Source organism: Taurulus bubalis (assembly GCF_910589615.1).
Source record: "Taurulus bubalis genome assembly, chromosome: 9".
Lineage (NCBI taxonomy): Eukaryota > Metazoa > Chordata > Actinopteri > Perciformes > Cottidae > Taurulus > Taurulus bubalis.
The window spans coordinates 12,021,477-12,041,655 of NC_136597.1; the positions used below are offsets into that span (position 1 = coordinate 12,021,477).

General features: G+C 42.3%; 2 protein-coding genes across 2 annotated transcripts in view; one reads left to right on the forward strand and one right to left on the reverse strand.

The window, feature by feature from the left end:
• polg (polymerase (DNA directed), gamma) overlaps positions 1–6,184 on the forward strand; it is a 7,638-nt gene extending 1,454 nt beyond the window's left edge. Inside the window, exons 3-23 of the mRNA XM_079223642.1 lie at positions 1–32; positions 290–457; positions 607–753; positions 897–976; positions 1,103–1,285; positions 1,495–1,637; positions 1,744–1,867; positions 1,947–2,171; positions 2,280–2,397; positions 2,608–2,691; positions 2,918–3,031; positions 3,140–3,300; positions 3,381–3,434; positions 3,535–3,652; positions 3,746–3,881; positions 3,991–4,237; positions 4,361–4,483; positions 4,602–4,770; positions 5,042–5,250; positions 5,339–5,499; positions 6,062–6,184. The exon at positions 1–32 is cut by the window's left edge and continues 164 nt beyond it. Of these exons, the coding sequence (XP_079079768.1) occupies positions 1–32; positions 290–457; positions 607–753; positions 897–976; positions 1,103–1,285; positions 1,495–1,637; positions 1,744–1,867; positions 1,947–2,171; positions 2,280–2,397; positions 2,608–2,691; positions 2,918–3,031; positions 3,140–3,300; positions 3,381–3,434; positions 3,535–3,652; positions 3,746–3,881; positions 3,991–4,237; positions 4,361–4,483; positions 4,602–4,770; positions 5,042–5,250; positions 5,339–5,499; positions 6,062–6,126 (2,861 nt within the window). The 3' untranslated portion in view covers positions 6,127–6,184. The remainder of the gene's footprint in view (positions 33–289; positions 458–606; positions 754–896; positions 977–1,102; positions 1,286–1,494; positions 1,638–1,743; positions 1,868–1,946; positions 2,172–2,279; positions 2,398–2,607; positions 2,692–2,917; positions 3,032–3,139; positions 3,301–3,380; positions 3,435–3,534; positions 3,653–3,745; positions 3,882–3,990; positions 4,238–4,360; positions 4,484–4,601; positions 4,771–5,041; positions 5,251–5,338; positions 5,500–6,061) is intronic.
• Positions 6,166–16,012, reverse strand: fanci (FA complementation group I; the record flags this gene model as incomplete). The annotated part of the gene is made up of 37 exons (XM_079223641.1): positions 6,166–6,304; positions 6,504–6,605; positions 6,767–6,862; positions 6,979–7,050; positions 7,201–7,260; positions 7,343–7,399; positions 7,487–7,671; positions 7,800–7,896; positions 8,016–8,081; positions 8,274–8,401; positions 8,480–8,531; positions 8,605–8,721; positions 8,946–9,022; positions 9,116–9,282; positions 9,390–9,569; positions 9,904–10,065; positions 10,155–10,276; positions 10,657–10,857; positions 10,941–11,042; positions 11,147–11,215; positions 11,447–11,569; positions 11,693–11,807; positions 11,973–12,043; positions 12,127–12,257; positions 12,375–12,462; positions 12,559–12,739; positions 12,923–13,059; positions 13,146–13,223; positions 13,317–13,449; positions 13,552–13,637; positions 13,731–13,854; positions 14,017–14,058; positions 14,680–14,737; positions 14,892–15,045; positions 15,482–15,612; positions 15,738–15,810; positions 15,920–16,012. 37 exons carry the CDS (start codon positions 16,010–16,012, stop codon positions 6,242–6,244), a joined length of 3,993 nt encoding a protein of 1,330 aa, XP_079079767.1. The 3' UTR covers positions 6,166–6,241.
• Positions 16,013–20,179: the final 4,167 nt, after the last annotated feature.

The following is a 20,179-nucleotide window of genomic DNA, read 5'->3' on the forward strand; positions in this document are numbered from 1 at the left end:
GATCTTTCATTAAGGAGCAATACTTGCTAAAGGTCAGTATTCAAAGGGGGTGTGTGTGTGTGTGTGTGTGTGTGTGTGGGGGGGGGGGGGGGTTGTCCTTGTTTTTTATTTCGTTAATTTACAACTTTGCTTTCTAGCACTTTGCCCCTTTTTTTTCTTTCTGTTTGTATCTTGTATCGTTGTATGATTCGCATGAGTAAATGTACCAAGTTGCATGTACCTGCCTGTGTATGACATACAAGGTATTGTATGTACACTCCAGAATAAAACAGTGTGTTCTTTCCTAAAGGGTTCTAAGGTGCGCTTCATGGACACAATGAGCCTTCACATGGCCATCTCTGGGCTGACCGGGTTCCAGCGAACACTGTGGATGGCCAATAAGATGGGCAAAAGGAGGGGTCTTCAGGAGGTCAAGCAACACATTAAAAAAGCTGGACAGAAAAGGGAGGGTCCAATGGTTTGTGTCCACTACATTTCAGCTAAAGCATGCATTAATTGTGGTTATGTCGCAGCTTTTCTTTTGTTGAAAGTGTCAGGATCTTTTGATTAGGTCTGTCCCTTGGCTTTTGTCATCAGCAAAACTCACTATGATGTTTTTGTGTGTAGATTGGCTCGTGGGACTGGGTAAACATTAGCAGCATTAATAACCTGGCGGATGTCCATGCTCTGTACGTGGGAGGGCCGCGACTGCAGAAAGAAGCCAGAGAGACGTTTGTGAAGGGCAGCATGACGGATGTCAGGAACAACTTCCAGGTCAGGTGTTCATGACAAATTCTGTGTCAAATTGTCTGGTATCAGGCCAAATGTATTTATACACCGTATATTAAAGTATCCTAAATGACTTGCATTCATCATGAAGTACTGACAAATACATATGGCTTTACTGACCTCTTCAGGAGTTGATGCAGTATTGCGCCATGGATGTCGAAGCCACACATCAAGTCTTCACAGAACAGCTTCCACTCTTCATGGAGAGGTCGGTTATTCCCAACCCACAAACATTTTCTATTTCCTTTTATATCTATTGGTTTTCTAGCCAATATGACATTGCTTTGTATACAATGCTGCATAATGATTCCATCTCTTTTACCTTTTTAATAAGGTGCCCTCATCCAGTGACGTTTGCAGGGATGCTGGAGATGGGTGTGAGCTACCTTCCTGTCAATCAAAATTGGGGGCGTTACCTGGAAGATTCTCAGGACATTTACGAAGAGCTCCAGAGAGAGATGAAGAAGTCCCTGATGACTCTAGCGGACGATGCCTGCCAGCTGCTGCAGGATGACAGGTGAGAAGAGCACCTATTTATCACCCCGTTTCTGATTGTAGCGCATTATTTAAATCAGGCCTTAAGTGTGTGATGAATAGAAGGATTAACCATGTATGCATAATCTGTAGTTCCGTAACTCCAAGGGCCAGGTACTTTAAAGTGATTTGTATATAAACATCCACATTGTATATCAAGGGATTTAGGTTTTATGTTGTTATTTTCTGAAGATACAAAGACGACCCCTGGCTTTGGGATCTTGAGTGGGATGTGCAGGAGTTTAAACTGAAGAAAGTAGCAGCCAGCAAGAAGAAACAATCCAAAATAGCAGTCGAAACAAAAGTGGCTGCTCCTCTTCCAGACTGGGATGAAGGTATATGCTCAGATCGAGAGCCACGTTTACAAAACCAATGTTATAATCTGCAGAAATGGTTAAAGAAAACCAAGATGAAATTGAGTTTGAGTTGTTGCGATATCAGACCCAGGTCCACCCACTGAAGAGGAGATGGCGGGCCCTTGCCCCAGCAGGCTGGCTGTGGAGAAGCTGAAGGAAAAAGTTAATCGACTTCCTAAGAGAAGGCAACATCTGCCTGGACATCCAGGGTAAGTAAAGTCCCTTACAAGCCCCGCCCAGCCTTCCAATAATCAGTCAGTCCTTCACCCCCCTCACTGTGTTCTCCAGGTGGTATCGTAAGCTGTGTGAGAAGATGTCCGAGGAGGACAGCTGGTCCCCTGGAGCTAACCTCATCAGTCTACAGATGAGAGTAACTCCCAAGCTGATGGGTCTGACGTGGGACGGTTTCCCCCTGCATTACACAGAGAAACATGGGTGGGGCTACCTGGTTCCTGGACGCAGGGATAACCTGGGACCTGAGGAGGAAAGTACAGGGCCTGTGTGTCCACACAGGTACTGAATACACTGTGCTTAAATCATCGAGACACACATTATGTAGTCTGAGATTCTCACGACATGGCATATGTGTTTATTTGAGCAACGCTTTGTCCCGTCCTGCAGAGCTATTGAGAGTGTTTACAGAGAGTATTGTGAGCAGAACAGCAAAGTGCGGCCTGAATATCTGGACTTTAACCCTTCAGATGACCTCGAGTGGACAGACAGCACAGTGTGGGCAAAGGTGCATACGCTTGTAATGTAATTGACCTCATTCTTGAAGTGACTTTTTCATGAATCATATGAAAGAGACGTTTCTTATAACTTCAGTGGTGCCACAACTAGTAGCTCATGCAGCATGACCTTTCATCAAAAGGTTTACGGTATATAATAAAGGGCTCAAATGGGGAATCCTCTGAAATTGTTGTTGTGCGTTTCTTAACCTCATCTCAAGATGGAGGAGTTCGGTTCCTTGGAGACTCTGACGGAGGAAACTGGAGTCGGAATGATGAAAAATGGGGAGAGTAAGAAAAACGGAGTGAGTGAAATGGTCACTGTCATTTACAAGTGCTTTATGACTTTGTAACATGAACACTTTTAATACTCTATTGCAGTCAAATGTTCTGCACTTTAATCCCTGGTAGCACTATCTTGTCGAACATGCAGCGTGTTGTGGTTTATTCTAGACATGTTTTGTTTCACTGTGCTGAAATTGAACATTAGTAATTAGTTGTAATATATTTTGCATTGTGTATCAACAACAGTCTCAAGGTCCACGTTATGCCCCGGAGGAAAGCCACTGCCATTATCACCACGGAATTGGTCCCTACAACGATGTAGATATCCCAGGGTGCTGGTTTTTCAAATTACCTCATAAGGTGAAGTTTCACTGTTTACCTCGAGCGACCTGAATAACTATGATTGGTTGATTGATTGGTTGATTGATCGAATTGCTTTCATGGTCTCGCTGAATGTGTGTGTTTCAGGACGGCAATCACAACAATGTCGGCAGTCCTTTTTCAAAAGACTTCCTGTCCAAGATGGAGGATGGTACTCTCAGAGCTGGACACGGTGGAACCAACGCTACGAGAGCGCTGGAGATCAACAAAATGGTGTCCTTCTGGAGGAATGCCCACAAGCGTATAAGGTGCTTCTCAGTTTCCACCATATGTATTCATCCGTTTGTCATTGAGATTGTGAATACAGGATTTCACTGTGTCTTTGTAGCTCTCAGATGGTGCTGTGGCTGAGAAAGGGAGAGCTTCCTCGTATTGTCAGCAGGTTTGTCTGGTATACCAATAGCTGTCCTTCATTTATTCATCCGCCACATAGTGGGGAAAAGTCCTGGCTGTTTATTTAACAACCTTTCTGTCTCCCAAAGACACAAAGAGTTTGATGAAGAGGGCCAGTATGGTGCCATATTGCCGCAAGTCGTCACCGCTGGAACGGTCACGCGCAGAGCTGTGGAGCCAACGTGGCTAACTGCCAGTAATGCGCGGGTTAGAATCAGAGCCGACAACGAGAAACACAACTCTGAGAGGACCGTTTGAGAGAAATGGTGTTTGAATGGACTGTTTTATGTGTTTGTCCAGCGGGACCGGGTCGGCAGTGAGCTGAAGGCCATGGTGCAGGTACCACCTGGATATCACCTGGTGGGAGCAGACGTAGACTCTCAAGAGTTGTGGATTGCTGCTGTGCTTGGAGAGGCTCACTTTGCTGGCATGCATGGTGAGATTTTTCTTGAGATTATATATCGTATAGTTCTTTAACACCATGTTATTAAAGTCGTATAAGTTTGATGTTACCTGTGTTCATCTTGTGCCTCTGCTGTGTTCAGGTTGTACGGCTTTTGGCTGGATGACCCTTCAGGGAAAGAAGAGTCAAGGCACCGACCTGCACAGCCGCACTGCTGATACTGTGGGCATCAGCCGAGAGCACGCCAAGGTGTTCAACTACGGACGCATTTATGGTGCGGGACAACCCTTTGCCGAGAGGCTGCTAATGCAGTTCAACCACCGCCTCGGTCAGGCAGAAGCTGCCAGTAAGGCCAAGCAGATGTACGCCTTGACAAAGGGCATACGCAGGTACTCTCGGTAGTTGTGTGTTCAGGTTACGAGTTTATATTTTACTTGGGTTGGGTAGTTTGTGGAAAAGGTGATTCAATCGAGCTTGAGCGCTACCCGTTTGTGTTTTATACGTTTCATCAGATACCAGCTGTCAGAGGAGGGCGAGTGGCTGGTCAATGAGCTGGGTATACAGGTGGAGAAGGAAGACGACGGAGGTGTCACCCTGCAGGAGTTGCGGAGGATCACGAGACTGGCCTCACAGTGGTGAGGGAGCAAGTAAAACATCACATGGATATTGACAGGCACTTTTAGTGTCACAATATACTCTCCCATGTCGTCTCAGTTGCTCTGTTCCTTCATTTCCCTCTTTTATGCCCCATAGCTCGCGGCGGAAGAGGTGGGACATGGTCGACAAACGTCTGTGGGCTGGAGGTACAGAGTCGGACATGTTCAACAAGCTGGAGAGTATTGCTCATTCTGCCCAGCCGGCCACTCCAGTTCTAGGCTGCAGGATTAGCAGAGCGCTGGAGCCCGAGGCAGTTAAGGATGACGTGAGGCACTAATCTAAGCAACATGGTTGTATTCAACTAGCTTGAACAGCCAAAACACTTTCTCCCAAATAGTATCATTTTGTGGATTGATTGTAAGAGATGTTATTGCCTTTTGGGTATTATTTTACTGTCCTTTTTACTGCTTAAAAATCTGATCATAAAAACTGTTTTTAACGAAGAAATTACTTATTTTCCTAAATAGTGAATTACATACACATTTCTCAAAAGCCGGATACGGTTTAAATTAAGATGTTGCCACATTGTTTGTCAGTTCATCACGAGCAGAGTGAACTGGGTGGTCCAGAGCTCGGCAGTGGACTACCTACATCTGATGCTGGTGGCCATGAAGTGGCTCTTTGAGGAGCACGACATCGATGGCCGTTTCTGCATCAGCATCCACGACGAGGTGCGGTACCTCGTCCGAAGCGAAGACCGTTACCGAGCAGCGCTGGCACTTCAGATCACAAACCTGCTTACGAGGTCTGCTCGCCGCTTCATCAGAAGTTCTTTTATGGATTAAGCAATAAACTTTGCAGCTTTTCTGAGTGTGCGCTTGTGTCTCTTGCAGGAGTGTGTTTTCCCATGCGTTAGGCCTGCAGGACCTTCCCCAGTCAGTGGCTTTCTTCAGTGCAGTAGACATTGACCAGTGTCTGAGGAAGGAGGTCACCATGGACTGTGTGACTCCCTCCAACCCCACAGGTCTGGAACGGAGATACAACCTACCACCCGGTGAGTCCTGCACACCTTAGCCTTGATTTGTTTTTCTGTCGTAGTAGTAGTTATATTATATGTATATTTTAAATGTGTGATATAAACAATGTGGATAAAAAAAAAAAAGACAAATTGAGGATCAAATACCTGCAGGTATCAAAGAAATATGTGTACATGTAGTTTTTTCATTTGAAGGTAGCTTAAACATGAATGAATCAATTCAATCTGGCTAAAACAAGTATGCGCACACACACCTCTAAGTCGAAAATCAAGATGCCATTTTACATTGTCAATGACCTTTCAGGTTATGTTTGCACTGCATTACACAGCCTTGCGTGACCTCACCAGAAAAGGAGTACTGAAATTACGTACAATGTAGTTCCTTTATGTATCAAATAACTGATCAAACAGGACAATCTTAAGTATTACTATATGTATTTACAACTCTACTCTCTATTAATGCAATTCTTAAAAGTAGCCACTGGAAACCGCTACAACTAACATGTTTAGAAATGCATGCGTTACTAAATGAAGTGAATACAACCAGAGTGTTAAACAAACTTGTGCAAACTTTCCACAGGTGAGGCATTGGACATGTACCAAATCCTCGATGTCACTAAGGGCTCTCTGAACAAAGGAAGATAGCACTCAGAACAGCAGCTCAAACACCTAAACTGCCAGGAGGCTGTTTAGCAACAGGTCAAGTTCAAGATCCGTGAGGAATCTGGAGATGTGTGATTCCAACAAAGTGAGTCTTGGCTCACTGTCTCCTCTTCTTCTGTTTGGGTTCGGGTGTCTCCTCTGCATCCTGCGACGCATTGGTCTGAAAGGATTGAAAGAAGACACGGACTATAAGATCTCAGCCAGCAGAGTGTTCAAGGCAGAACAGATGTTTTTCAAAACATCACACGTGGGAACACAGTTGAACATTGTGCTGTATTGACTAATGTGATCAAGTAAAAGAACGTGTAAGGAAAGACAGCGTGGCCCTTTGGAGCGGCTTGTTACAGTAGGAGACTTACCCCCTGACTCTCATCCTGCTCTTGCAGGGCTTCGTCCAGAGGGATAGCGTTGATCCGGAAATCTCTTGAGGCGCTCAGCTTCATGTACTGCATCAGGTTTACCTAGACAGACACACACAGGCACTGGTGAAACACTGTGTACGAGGGGAGGGGCCTAATTAATAACGCCTTAGTGCTGCGTTATGCGTTTTTCTCAATGGTCTGTTTTAACTCTTTATAGTTTTCTTTTGTCAACTACCTCAAGCAATCTAGTTTACACATACCTTTGATTTCTTTGAGAGTGTGATGAGGTATTTTTCATACTGTTCAATACTAAAGATCACGTTGGGGATGGCTTTTGTCTCACGCAGAAGCTTTGCCTTCCAAAAGAAAGAAAAACAATTAAATCTTGTTTGTTTTACAGTGTGTCTACATTATTGATATAGAAATAACTTGAAAGTCGTTAATAACACAATTATAGGACGAAATTACTTACAGAGGGAGCCGTGTTCACGTCATTTTTTTTCTTTTTCTTCTTGTCATCTGCACCTCCACTGAATTCTCTACTCTAATAAAGAAAACACAAATCAACAGTCCCACGTGAAGCTGAAGTTAACCATAACTGAAAAATCAAGTGCTACCGCAATCATAATGAGAGATTATCGTTTGTCTGAAAACCTGAAGCTCTGGCGGCGGCTAATCTACAATAGTGCTGTACCTGTGCGTATGAGAAGAAGGAGTAGCACTGTGGCGTTAAGTGGGAGCCCGACAGCTTGACCTGCACAGGAGAAAAAGAAAACTTGATTCGCATGACACAAAGTATTAGAATAGTCAAACAAGAGAAACAATACAAAACTCACCAGCTTCTCAAAGCGTGCTGGTAGTGCACCTTGCTGGCTAGCGCACACCTGGATGTACTAAAACACATGGAAAAAAGAAATGAATGTCGCACTGGAACAACTTTACATTTAGTCAAGAGATCATTGAGCGGGACACATGCGTACATATTTGACCAGCGTGGTGAGGGTAGTGTACGTGCGACTCAGTTCTCTCAGCAGTGTGATGGTGCAGGTCCCGGGCAGCAGCGCCGTCTGGACCAGCTCATTTAAAGCCGTCAAAAGAGTCCCGAGCTGCAGCGTCACTGCTTTCTCTATTGGATCCTGTCGGCCTGCCGTCTGGGTGACCTCGCCTACATGTCAAGAATGAAACATCACACAAGCTTCATTACCATTCCCTGACAGAGATGCATCTCTTCCCTTGTCCCCTCTCAACTCCCAGCATTACTTCAACTGAGCATCAGTGTGAAAGGCTTCTTACCAGAACCCGATTTGTCAGAGGATGTCTGGCTTTTCTTTCTGGCAATCAGCCAGTCCACTTCATCAAGCACTCTGTCAACCTGAGACAGGACCAGCAGCTGGGACGACAGATTAAAAATGATGATGATGATGATGGTGAGCACACTGTGCAAAAAGATTCTGAGCTATTGATGTCACAGCAAATCAGAAGCTTCTGCTTGTAAGAGCCAACACTCACCACTCCTGTGGTTGCAGTCTTGATGTTGACGATAGCAAAGTGAGACTGCTTTTCCACCTCCACATTCTGACCACACAGAAAGAAAAGGCAGAATAAAGACTGACATGTTAATTTTGACCCCAGTACAAGGAGGCACGTGCAACATGTTATTGTAGAATGTATATGTACAATAGTAAAATCATGATTAGATACGTTGCCAAAATCAAATGGCTGTAAAGTTGTAATACCAAATTGCTGGTGTTCTGTAATTGTGTGTACCGTATCAATATCTCCCAGTTGGCTGTGGATGTCTTGGCACAGTTCTAGCAACAGGCTTACAGGACTCTTATAGAGGACGTGCAGGTTGAAGAGAAGCGAGAGCAGGCCCCTGGAGAAAGCAGGATCCTCTAAATGAGAGTAACAAACAGCTCTCAGAACACACCGTACTGTACATGGACGCAAAGATTAGGTCAGCGGTCACTCACCAAAACTGGTCTCCTTGCAGATTTTCACAGTCCACGTGATCATCTGTACAAACTGTAGATGAAGACACGCGTTAGTGGAAAAGGACAGAGTTTGCTGTGTGAAGTGTACTGAAGAGTACAGCTACCTGCTGGGAGGAGGGCTTTAGCTGGCGTGAAAGCACACTCAAGATGCTGACCAGCAGCTGAGCCTCTTTGCTGTTAAATTCTTCCTCACCTCCACTTAGCTGTGTGAACAGAGCCCTCTGTTGACAGGCAAAGAAAATTAACAGTGCTCAGTATATTTCAAGCATTTCTGTCTGAAAAAAAAACCCAATCCTGATTAAACATTCTGTGAAATATAGTTAAAAGTCAGGCTTCTGAAACAGAAACGATGAATAGGGCTGGCTCACACTTTTCCACCAGAAATGTTTGGAGGTAATTTTTCACATAAGTAGAGAATAACCAAATAAATGTTGTGTAAGTGCACCTGAAACTGTCTGATGTAAAAGAAGTTCATCTCTGTAACGTTGCCATCAGCTGGCTCAGCATTGTCCTCAGAGATGTCTGCAAGAAACACAAAATGTGACGACGTCCTGTGTGCTGTTCAGACTCACTGCTTTTACGGTTTGAAAACTGTTTGTGTCTAGCGTGTCTAACCCATGGTGGAGAGGAGCTGGGCCATCCTGTCTGGATAGCGCTGCTGACAAGTTGTGAAGATCCTGAGCAGACCTTCCAGACACAGCAGGGACAAGCTGGAGCGCTTCTCCTTCTTCCCCGCGTCCTCCACGATGCTGGGGATGTTGGTGTAACGCCACATCAGCACACTGGATTATGCCAGGACAGATCTCTCATTGGTCAAACAATGTCACAGACAACAAAACCATAAACACGGCCGAGCTAGATGCTGTTATTTAGGCTAAGGGGTTTCGACCTTGTCATGTCACAGAGGAAGCGAAAGGTTCTGTCTGTGTTCTGTCCATCGGGTCCATCTGTGTTTCCGGTTTCCTCCAGCTGCTGGGTCTTCTGTACAGCCACATTTACTGCGTAACGCACAAACTCCCCACTTGAGCGAAGGATTGAGAGAGCCTCCTCTCTGCTCTGACTGCTGTCCCTGTAAAGACAACAAAAGAAATGCAATATTTTCAGCAAACAATCCAGTCGTGTTTCAATCTAGTATTATTTTTGAATGTTTTGGTGTTGCCAATACTACCCATGATTCAGTGAACAAAATATTTATAATGTTTAGCTCTTCAAGTTTATTTGCAATTGTCATTTTGATAAATGTAGTAGAAAAAACAAAAACAAGTGCATACCCTGAGTAATACCGTCTTTATAAAAGCTGTTTTATATTGTGATTCAATTTCCTAAAATGTGATCTTTATAATCAGATGGAGCCAGTAGGTGTCACTGTAACCCATGTAAACATAGCGACCAAAAGCATTTACCTGAAGAGCACAGTGAGAAGAGTTGATATGAAGCCCAAAGAGAGTAAACTGCGAGGACTCTTGTTGGAAGGCACTCGACCCTTTCCAGACTTCTCCTTCAGGATCTCAGCCAGTTTGTGGTAGCGGTTAAACAGCTCCATGAGCTCCTCAAAGCGGCTTTTACTGCAACGCACAGAGGCAAGCACACAAATCATCACTTTAACAAATAAGCTGCACGAGGTCTTGACTTTACAAAGAGAAGTGGTTGTTACCTGTAGTTTGCTTTGATGAAGTTGTACTCCATAAGGATCTCATACGCTCCCATCACCAGCACAGCATAGATATTATTCTTAACCCCCACACTGGATCCTGTGGTGAACTCAGCTGACTTGTCCTGAAAGCACACACACAGGCTTATGACGATGCTTTCAGTGGCACAACATTATCTGGCGAAGGTCCAGGGACAAGCATGGAAGTTGGAACACTTGCAGGAGAATTCAACTGATTCATTCTTAAGGAGAAGTGCTCATTTGCTTCCTGCTTGTAAATCTCATTAGGATTCCCATATTTTCTTCAACCAGACTGCCCGTTTTTAGTTGAATTACAAACGTAAAGTCTTGGCACACAGAATTAAACCAATAAAGTGTCTGGGAAAGTTACTCCGACTGTTAACCAAAAAGTGGGAGAGTTAAAGACCGAGTCGAACCTTTGAACCCCATGCGATCTAGTTCTGTGTTTCACAGTGTATGTTGTATACTTGTCTTTAATGCATACCAGCTCAAAGTCTTCCAGTTCACTCTTGATCATGCGTCTTGTCATGCTCTCCAAGATTGTCTGTAGTTCACACTGGTATCCTTCCCCTTCCTCCTCCTCTTCCTCCCCACCGTCATCGCTGTCGTCAGCGTTGGGGTTGGCCGATCGCTGCATGTTTTGCAGCCAAAGCAGGCAATGTACAGTACAGCTCACCAGATGGGCCTGAAATGGAACAAACGCTATTTAGAGTAAGACATTAACGCAGCAAAAACAGTCACTAAAGTTCTACAAAGCAGACAGGGTACCAATGGCTCCTGGAGGTAGACTTGGTCTCCGAGCGCTGTGATGCACGGTTCCAGTTTCACCGGGGGCAGGAGGTCTTGTTCGGGCTCGTAGTACCGCCTCAGCTAAGGATACAAAAGGCATCACATGCAGCTCTCCCTTTTATAGATAACATGACAAACAGGCTATTATACTTAACCCAGTAAACGCCTAATATACACACACATACCTGTGACAAGAGGGTTTGCATGATGGAGCTTGCAAGTTGAGAGTTGCGACGGAGGACATCATAGAAACCCTGAAATATTTTAGAATTTGCCTTCTCAGTATAGAACATCTTTCCACACACTACATGGTTCTCTGCTGCACTGATGAATCACACAGGAATCATACTTCAAAAGTTGAAAGTTGAAATATATGTATGCAAGATGCTAAAGATGGAGTAAAATAAGTCAAGCTTATGAAGGCTATGAGACATGGTTAGCAAAATTTAACACAACTAATAAACACGGCAAAAGAGACCTCTGACCTCGTATAGCATGAGGCGCACGTCAGCCTGCTGGCTGAGGCAGCGCCGCAGGCTGCTTAGGATCTCCAGACAGAACGCTTCATTGGCAGCGGAGTTGTAGCGAGCGTGAACGTCCACTTGGATCTGTTCAGGCAAACAGTTATTATACAACAGACCATGTTTAAAATTGCACATATTGTCTCAGCTGCATATGTTTTCCCGCCGCTTTGCTGCACACGCCTCAGTACAGTCTAACTGGAACTGTACCTGGCTAGAGGAGATTGCCTGGCTGCACTGGCTTGAGGCCAAGCTGCCCAACACTTTGAAGTTCTTCAGCAGCAACAAGAAGCCGGTCACTGCAGACTTCCTGCCGTCCAGTTGGCTTTTAGAGAAACATTTAGAGGGAAGAAACGTGTAAGAAAATATCTTTATTTGTGTGTTAAACTGCCTTTTAATTACAGTCGAGGTATCAAATGTGTTGACCAAAGCATGATTAATTAAATTGTATACTGATAAACCTCATCATTAAAAGCAAAGCAGTACCCACCTGGAAAACATGGCCTTGCGGAGAACTAGAATCAAAGCATCTTTCAAGGACATACTGACTTTGAGCAAGGGCTGGAGATTAAACGGAGAACAATAATTAAACAAAATCAATCTTTACAATATGAATGTGTATGTGTGTGTGTCAGTTTAGGTACCTGGATAGCTTTTAGTAGACCCTGAACAGTGATTAAAGGCAGGTATGACAGGTGATCAAATGTCTCTGTCACCTTGGAAGATGACTCCAAGAGGATCATGGGAGCAGAAACCACAATGTCGGAGAAAAGATCTGATGATACAGAAACAAAGAAAAAAAAATGAAAAGTCAGCTCCTAGTTTCTAACTAGATTGATTAGACACTGTTGTACACCAGAAAACTTTGACTAGTATCTAAAGGTTGTATTACCTAAGTAATGATTGACAGGTGAGGCTGTCTTAGAGACTAATCGATTCAAGACCTGGTCCAGTATCTCGCCTCTGATAGGCTCATGCATCTGTTGTAGAAGAAACACACATCCTTCAATGAGAACAAAATATAATGATGTAGTCAATTATCAGTCATTAACATTGTGGATTATAAAATAAAATACCTTAAAGCCCTGCAGAAGCACCTGTCCCCCCAGCTTGCATGCCTGCTGGTTGGGGGTCCGGGCTATGGTAGAAGACCCTTCTGTGGTCTTGCCAAATGGTCCAGGTTTGGGTCCGAATGCATCCATAAGAAAGAAGCCCAGCTGCACCAGCCCCTGGGTCACATGATCCCAGCCAAACACACTGCACAGGCGGAGGTGTAGAATGTAAGTGTATATGATCAACTACAAATATTGTGTTCATGCTGGATGTGAGATGATGAAATAGTAAATCTAATATCGCATATTGTCATAATTATGCCAAGAAAGTCATATCAAGACATGCAAAGTTCTTCTGTTAAAGGGTTAATTGTTTTGACGCTCTGACCTGTTCTTGACCGTGTCCAGTATCATCTGAGCCACACTGCAGTGCCCAGGCAGGAGGTCCTGCAGGAACTTTGACCCCTGCTGCAGCTGCTCATCCTTGAAGCTCTTGATGATTGCCCCCTTCAAAAGGTCAAACACCTAACCAAACCAGAGAGAGGATAAATGTACAGAAAAGATCAAATAAGACTCCAATGAATTTCGGGAAAAATTGATAGTTTTCTCACCTGCTCTTCATAACGCTGGATGCGTGCCACTGAGAGTAACAGGGCAACGCTGAAAGGGCATAGATCCCCATAAGACGTCTGAAGAAACGTAATTCAAAATTTATGGCACACTCTTCATTGAAAAAAGTTATATTTTTTCCAAAAATAACCAAGAGATGAGTTTTACATAACCTTAAAGCTTTTAAGGAATTCTCTCCCGAGTTCGTGGTCGAGTCGTATAGCAAAGACTATGTGGAGGATAGCAGTGCCCTCCACGTGCCTCAGCTGGTCCTGTGGGATGGACTGAACCTCTAGATCCAGGTTCCTGAGCAAGAAACCGTGAAAAACCATAATCAGTAATGTAAAGTAGGCAGTACGATACGGAGTAAAAACAAGATGGTCCACTTGCTGTGTATGAGCCACTCACTCTCCATGTTTCTGCTCCTCTTCCTGGCAAACATCTTGTTCCTTAAAATAACACACAATTCCGTCCAGGACCTGTTTCTTACAACCCTAGCAGACCGAGAGCAGGGCAGGCATTTAGGCTTAAAAGGAGGAAAGATGATTACCTGTTGTTTTGACACACGCACGCACATGCACGCCTACCTTTGCAGATAAAAGCAGCAGTTGATACACCAGTGGTGGGATCTCCTGCAGATCCAGCTTGATGAACATCCTCACTACTTTCTCCACCACAAACTGCAGCTCCTCTGACGACAAGGGCACATCCCTAAAAGGAGGCAAGCACACTAGTATTGGATCTGTAAACACACAGTGGACACTGTAAAACATTATGACAGCAAGAAAAAGTGGGGAAAAAAATCTACTTTATTATATTATTCTGTGGGAGACTGAATAGTCTCTGAGAATGTCTGATCGTCAAAGGTGTTACCTGAACATGGTTGTCAGGTGGATGATACATTGTGGGTCCCATCTGCATGAAAATAAAAGCAAAACGCCTATAACTACTATTCAGGGTTCATACACATTTTGACCAATGGATTTCCATGACTTTAAGCCAAATTTCCATGACCAAACATTTTGTGAAATCTAGGTGTATACATGAAAAAGTGAGAAAATGTAGTAGTTAAACTAACAATGACAATTCCAAAGCATATAGTATACCTTAAATGACACAAATGAACGAGAGAAAACTGTTTTTATTAAAAGAATAAACATTTATATAGATGCCTGTATGTATGCCTGCTTATATTTTGAGCGTCTTTCTTTTAAAAGCATATTCATTATTTCAAACTCAGCGTAAATGAACGTCATGAACATATGAATATAACACATTTCCATGACTTTTCCAAAACCTTTGGCCTGGAAATAACCATTTTAAAGTTCTATGACTTTTCCAGGTTTTCCATGACCGTAAGAACCCTGCTATTACTATTCATTAAAGATCCATAGGTGTTTTTTCCCAAATGTTTTTTGACTAAAATATGTTCTCAGTGAGAGGTTTGGGCATGTTGTCATTGTCATATATGCTCAAGAACTCCATAAACAATGTATGTAAAGTGTACATATAGTTTGAAATATGAGATGTCCTCACCTGCTTGAGCAGAGGCTGTTGATCAGCTGTTTCTTGTATTCTTCGCCACTGAGTTCGCCTAACGTTATGATAAAATAAAAAGCAATGACAAGAGACAGAAAATCATCACATTCTAATTTGCACCTTTTGAGTTTACAGCACCAAGTAAGATGATAATGTGTTTGATATTACGTTAAATGATAAAGTTACCAGTACTAGTAAGTTGCACTCACCTTCGCCATAAGACAAGGTTTCACATGCTGAAAGGGCAGTAAGCACAGTAGGAAACAGCTCCAGGGATTTCCCACTGCCCATTTTTCCCACCTTAATGGCTTCAACAAAAAGTGACGCTAGTTTTGCAAGAGAAGGTCCGGGCAGTGTATGAGTCTGTTTATAACAATTAAGAGGCAAAATGGTAATTAGACAGAGTCCATACTGCGCACATGAACAAAAAGAAAAGGATGTATATAAAGAAATGTTTGCAATCCCAAATTTGCTAGAACCGATAGGACAGCAACTCAATACAGGATGCTGTAAAAACAGGTTATAAATCAGTAGGTTTGTAATAATTTCTACATTTAAGATATTTTAGCATTATGTTGAGGTGATGGTGATCAACCCATGTATCATATACTCATATTCATAGAATTGAGCAGTCAGCTGTGACTGGTTATTTAACTTCTCATTCAAAGATGCACTTTTGGAGCCCAGTGTAACTGCAATCCTGCCAGTTACAAGGAATATGTTGCTTTATATGTCATTACTTGTGACTTTCCAAAGAGACATTATTATTATTATTAATAATAATAATAATAGATTATACCTCCAGCATCAGCAGACCAATTATATCAGCTGCCACCTCAGTCTGAAGATCCCCAGACTCGCACAGAGGGATGCAGTGTTGATAAACAAGAAGTCTGCGGCTTGACCCTTCAGTGGAATCAGGTGGGGAGCCTAAAAGAAGAGCAGACAAAGCAGGTAATTTACATGTGTTTTAATGACTAAGTTATGATAGTGTAAGTCATACATTGTGTTGTGATCTTTAATACCACGAACAGCAGTTGACACTGTGTGCTTACCTTTAAATATGCCTTTAATCATGGCACCGACCTTCTTGCCCTTCAGTGAGCCATTGTTAATCACAGTGGTCAGCTAGAGAGCAGATATTAGAGAGGGACAGTGCCAGAGTTGTATTAGTTTATTTTTTGCAATTGAATTATAAAATGTGGTGGGTCAAGTTGACAACATAATGTAGCGTTACCTGGCCATTTGTAAGCGAGGACAGGTGCTTCTGAAGTTCGGCGGTACTGTCCCCATCTGACAGCATGACGATTTTGTCCATTGCAGCCCTCATGATTTCAGAGCCAACAGACACAAGCTGTTGGTAAACGTACCGCTAGAGACGGGGTGAAATCCCCGAATATTTGTCAACCTCGGCAAGCTCGTTGTTACTGCAGCCAAACGTGAAACGTGAGACCAAATGTGAGCAATGTAACGCACAAACAAAAGGTGGATTCACTTTTGCGGTCCTCGACGATTGTTTGGCTGATTTTGATACTGGACATTAGATTAAATTAAGTAAACTAGCGAATAAAAGTCCACGAAAAGTCAGTAGCCCTCGGTAGTTTTGGTAACGCCTGCAAAATAGCAAAGACGCTAATATATTACGAATTTCCCGCCAGCGCACACTTCCTGTTTTGCTTTGGGGTTGCCACATTTGGTAAAAGTATCCCGCAACGCTGGCTGCATAATATTACATTATACCGTACAATACAAACAGTAACACAACACTTGGTTTACTATAGTGTGAAATGATTTAGAAACAGAAAGGTGGATCCACAAATGTATCTTTAAATCTGTATTGAGAAACTTTATTTATGCATACCTGGCAACCCCGTTTACAAAGCACGCCTACAAGCGTAATGGAGTTGACCCTCTTGAAAATCCGTAATTCGGGTTTGTGTATTTAACTTTTTGTCTTGCCTGTGTTTGACTTTATAACGGACTGGTAAAATATATAACTAAGGACGTATTGTTTAATACCTTGACGGTTCATCGATAAATACATTTTGTTTTGTTAGCGACTCAACATAATAGATTCAGGGCTCTCAAGTGTCACGCATTGAGCGTGCAGGGCTCTCAAGTGTCACGCATTGAGAGTGACTGTCACGCATTTCGGTCTTAAGTCACGCCCTCCCGCCACACATCGTATTTCTCACGCTGAAAAAAAACTCTAGGCTATTTAATGTGCCGCAGCGCACAAACATAACCTGTTCGCGCTGCCCTCACCATGGAGGAATCAAGCACTTCTCCCCCGAATCCCCTGGATTTCTGCCGCGAGGTGCCACTCATCAGCCAATCAAAAAAAAGAAATGGGCTACACGAATATGTATGTCACTCTCGCCTGTCTTAAAAACTTGAGAGCCCTGTAGCTTACACGTCATGTTCTTACTTGTGTTAAAAATGGGCTACAACTGTATTTCGTTGTGCCTCCTTGTGTTGCACAATGGCAATACATTATCCTTGAACCTTGAATAACACTAGCTTACTAGTTTTTATAAGATACATTTGGCTATTTCCTCATCGCTGATGTCAAATGATGATGGACGTGTATCTCTTTTTTTATTTCCCGACATCGAGTCCTTTTCCCCACGGGAGATTCGAGCGGAGAAGACAACGAAGAGGAGCGAGGAGTCGACGCAACTGGCATTTCAAACAACCTCCATTTTAAAGCGACGATAATTAACTTGTGCCACAGCTGCATTAGCTATTCATTATGTAGTTACACCCTTGTCAACAGTCTTTGGTAATACATCTGTATTTTATGACCTCTGAAAGATAAGTAGAACGGTGTTCATGACAACTTATGCATTAATTAAATTCACAATGTGGCATAATGTGACAAGAATATTCGAATGTCATGTATTTGTATTTAACACACACACAAATTACAGCCTTTATATATTGTATTGTGTTTTTTTACGAACAGTACTATACAAATAAATAGGGACTGTTATACACGACAAAGCACAGTCCTGTCTTTATGAAAACATCAACTCCAGCAAATTAGTGCTAAATGCAAAATCATTTTCTTATTGATAAAATAATTTGACGACAGCAGCTGATTGCATGTGTACACATCATGTCAGTATTACAGCGGTTGAATGTATAAATTATGAAAACAAAAGAAACTGTGCCGCTATGGCTTGAGGTTATTCTGGTGTCAGGTGTCTTTTACACAGGTGTATCCTCACTCATAGCTCCCCCGGCAAGCTCCCCGAGAGGCATCATGGGAACCAGGATGTCCTTCAATACGGAGCACTGTGATTAATTTCCGGGTCAGAAGTCTGCTAGGATCATGGTTAGATGTCAATTAAAAACTTCCGGGTCAATCATGTTGCACAGCGGGCCAGTGGCGCAATGGATAACGCGTCTGACTACGGATCAGAAGATTCTAGGTTCGACTCCTGGCTGGCTCGTTACTTTTCTTCTTCTTTTCCAGTCAAGCAAAATATGTGTTGAAAACTATACATTCTATTAACAATTTATAGTTAGATAGTCAGATGCCGTGAGATGACCACTCCCACAGCTCTATGACGCTAAATTGCCTCCCTGCCACCTGTGAGTCGAGCTAACTCTTGGTTGTGACAGCCAATCATCTTTCGGTCTGCATCCACGAATCAACCTGTCCTCTATGGCCAATCAGCGCTCGTATCTATGCATGAGCGCTCGTATCTATGCAACCAAGTTCTCTCTGTACCGCCTGACTAACGACAACAATCGACTTTGATTTACTTATCCTTACCAACATTTCGAAAGTAAGTCAATTATTTATAGCTATGGTCAAATACATTGAGGTAGATTTAATGTAACCTATCACTCTGTAACTTCTTACTAATGACTAACATTAGCTAAGATAGATATTGTTAGATACTGTTAGCTGTCCCATCCCAGTCAGTGTGATTTTAAACTAGACCCTTCGGTGCTATTTGTATGTCAGTGTAACTGTAAGATAGCCTCATCTGACAAACTAAACCGCCCTATTAGCCTCGTAATTTAAACAGCCCTAAGGGGATCCTGGACTGGAGCGGTCAGTATTATTATTTTTACAAAGTTATTGTAGTTTTCCTTTAATGTATTAATTTATTTACAATTAAGTTATGTAACAGCATGAATATAGCCACAATGAAGTAATAAGACTTGGTCGTAAAGGTTACTGTACTGTAAATTATTTGACACCTGTGTTTAAGTTAACTTCATTTAATTCACTTCATGTTACATTCCTTGCATTAAAAATCCTCTTTGTCCCAGGCAGTAACTGTGGAACTGACATTTACTCAAGTACTGTATTTAAGTATCATTTTGAGGTACTTCCATTTTATTCTACTTTATATTTATACAACACTACAATTAGGAAGGAAATGTTGTACTTTTTACTCCACTACATTGGTTTTATATCTTCAGTTACTAGTAACTTTGAAATTGGATGTCTTACATACACAATACTGTGTATGCTCAGTTTATATGATACTTTATAGATTAATTTTTATAGATTCAACTACCTTGATTAAATGAATGCTCTCCTGCATTCTGCCATTAGGCTGCTGGATTATCAATCTGTTACTGGCTAGATTAGTTTTTGCACAATCTGTATATATATATATATATATATATATATATATATATATATATATATATATATATATATATATATATATATATATATCTTCCATATATTTATTTTTATTTTTTCCAAAGTAATCTTTGTTATTGCACAGTTTTTTACCTTTTAATCACCTTTTACTTTTATGTCAGCCTTATACAGAATCTGCATCTGTATTTGTTCATATCTATCTTTAATTTATGGTTTCAATTTATGTGATTCTTTACTTGCAATGGAATATATTTAACAGTGTGTAATTGGTATTTTTACTTCTCTAAAATATATATGTCTTCCACCACTGGTCCCAGGTGTGACATAACCTGTGTTATAATACTTATATATGTTTGTCATAGCACGTTTAACTTCTTTGTAATGCCTTACTTCTGACTATAATGATTCTGGGATGTCATCCTACATTTTGAGCCTGTTATATATTAAATATACACATACAGAGCATAATATCAACAGAACAAGGGGATTGTGACTGAATATAACTGATATAATATCATGGAATATAATGTATACCGCTGCCTTAAGTAAATGTGTAACCAAATGTTTTGTCTATTTCATCTTTCGCTGCTGTTTCATTTGCTGTCTCTCTGTTTTCTTAATATTTTCCTTTGTTTTAACCTATATGGAACCTCGCTTTAGGAGAGGGGAGCATGGCCGTCTGAACCTTGCATATGCAATTGATGCAAATCCCCATGTGTTTGTTCTGCTCCTGAACGTTGCAGGTACAGTTCAGCTGAAACAGAGGCTGAACCTGCCAGTGGCTCCATCTGTTTGTCTAGGCTGCCCTTTCTTGTAGCTCTCAACGAGGCCGGGCAACCAAACCAGCCCTCCAGACTCTCTGGTTCC